The sequence below is a fragment of the Charadrius vociferus genome, unplaced genomic scaffold (assembly GCF_000708025.1).
Source record: "Charadrius vociferus isolate BGI_N301 unplaced genomic scaffold, ASM70802v2 scaffold2109, whole genome shotgun sequence".
NCBI classification, from domain to species: Eukaryota; Metazoa; Chordata; class Aves; order Charadriiformes; family Charadriidae; genus Charadrius; species Charadrius vociferus.
This window is the reverse complement of record NW_009650251.1, coordinates 16,981-17,729: the sequence shown is the minus strand read 5'-3', so window position 1 is coordinate 17,729 and position 749 is coordinate 16,981. Positions and strand designations below refer to the sequence as shown.

The window sequence follows — 749 nt, the reverse complement described above, 5'->3', positions numbered from 1 at the left end:
TTACTGGCCACGATGCTGCTGGCCTTCTTGGCCACCTGGGCACGCTGCTGGCTCACATTCAGCCGGCTGGCCACCAACATCCCCAGGTCCTTTCCCAGCAGCCCCTCTGCCCCACGCCTGGAGCACCGCAGGGGGTTGGTGTGACCCCAGTGCGGGACCCCACACTCGGCCGTGCTGAACCTCATAACGCCGGGAATCCCCCTTCCTCCCTGCTGTTCCCCAGATCGCCCCGGCGTGCAGGACACCTCGCTGGTGGAATCCCTCCAGGATCGCCTCTCGGACATCCTCCAGACCTACATCCGCTGCAGACACCCTCCTCCCGGCAGCCGCCTGCTCTACGCCAAGATGATCCAGAAGCTGGCCGACCTCCGGAGCCTCAACGAGGAGCACTCCAAGCAGTACCGCTGCCTCTCCTTCCAACCCGAGCACAGCATGCAGCTCACGCCCCTGGTGCTCGAGGTCTTCGGCAACGAGATATCCTGACTCCGTCCCTGGCGCTGAGCACCCACCGGGAAAGGGATAAGTCAGCCTCGGCTTCCCCGAGGAGTCGAGCGGCGAGACGTCACCCTGGGCAGGAGTTTTGTACATAAAGACAGTTCGGTTTCACACTACTGGAGGTCCTGCTTTGTCTTCTCAGCCACGTCGGCCGAGGTTTGATCACTGTGGAGCAGCGACAGACCCAAATCCCCGCGGTTTTGCCCCCCCCCCCCCCCCGCCAACCCCGGGCGCGCCTTTTCGCCTTCTCCCCC

At 64.4% G+C, this 749-nt stretch overlaps 1 protein-coding gene across 1 annotated transcript in view; it reads left to right on the top strand.

The window, feature by feature from the left end:
- Positions 1-483, top strand: part of LOC104293549 (vitamin D3 receptor-like) — a 21,615-nt gene extending 21,132 nt beyond the window's left edge. Inside the window, 1 exon segment of the mRNA XM_009893061.1 lies at positions 224-483. Within this exon segment, the coding sequence (XP_009891363.1) occupies positions 224-483 (260 nt within the window).
- Positions 484-749: the final 266 nt, after the last annotated feature.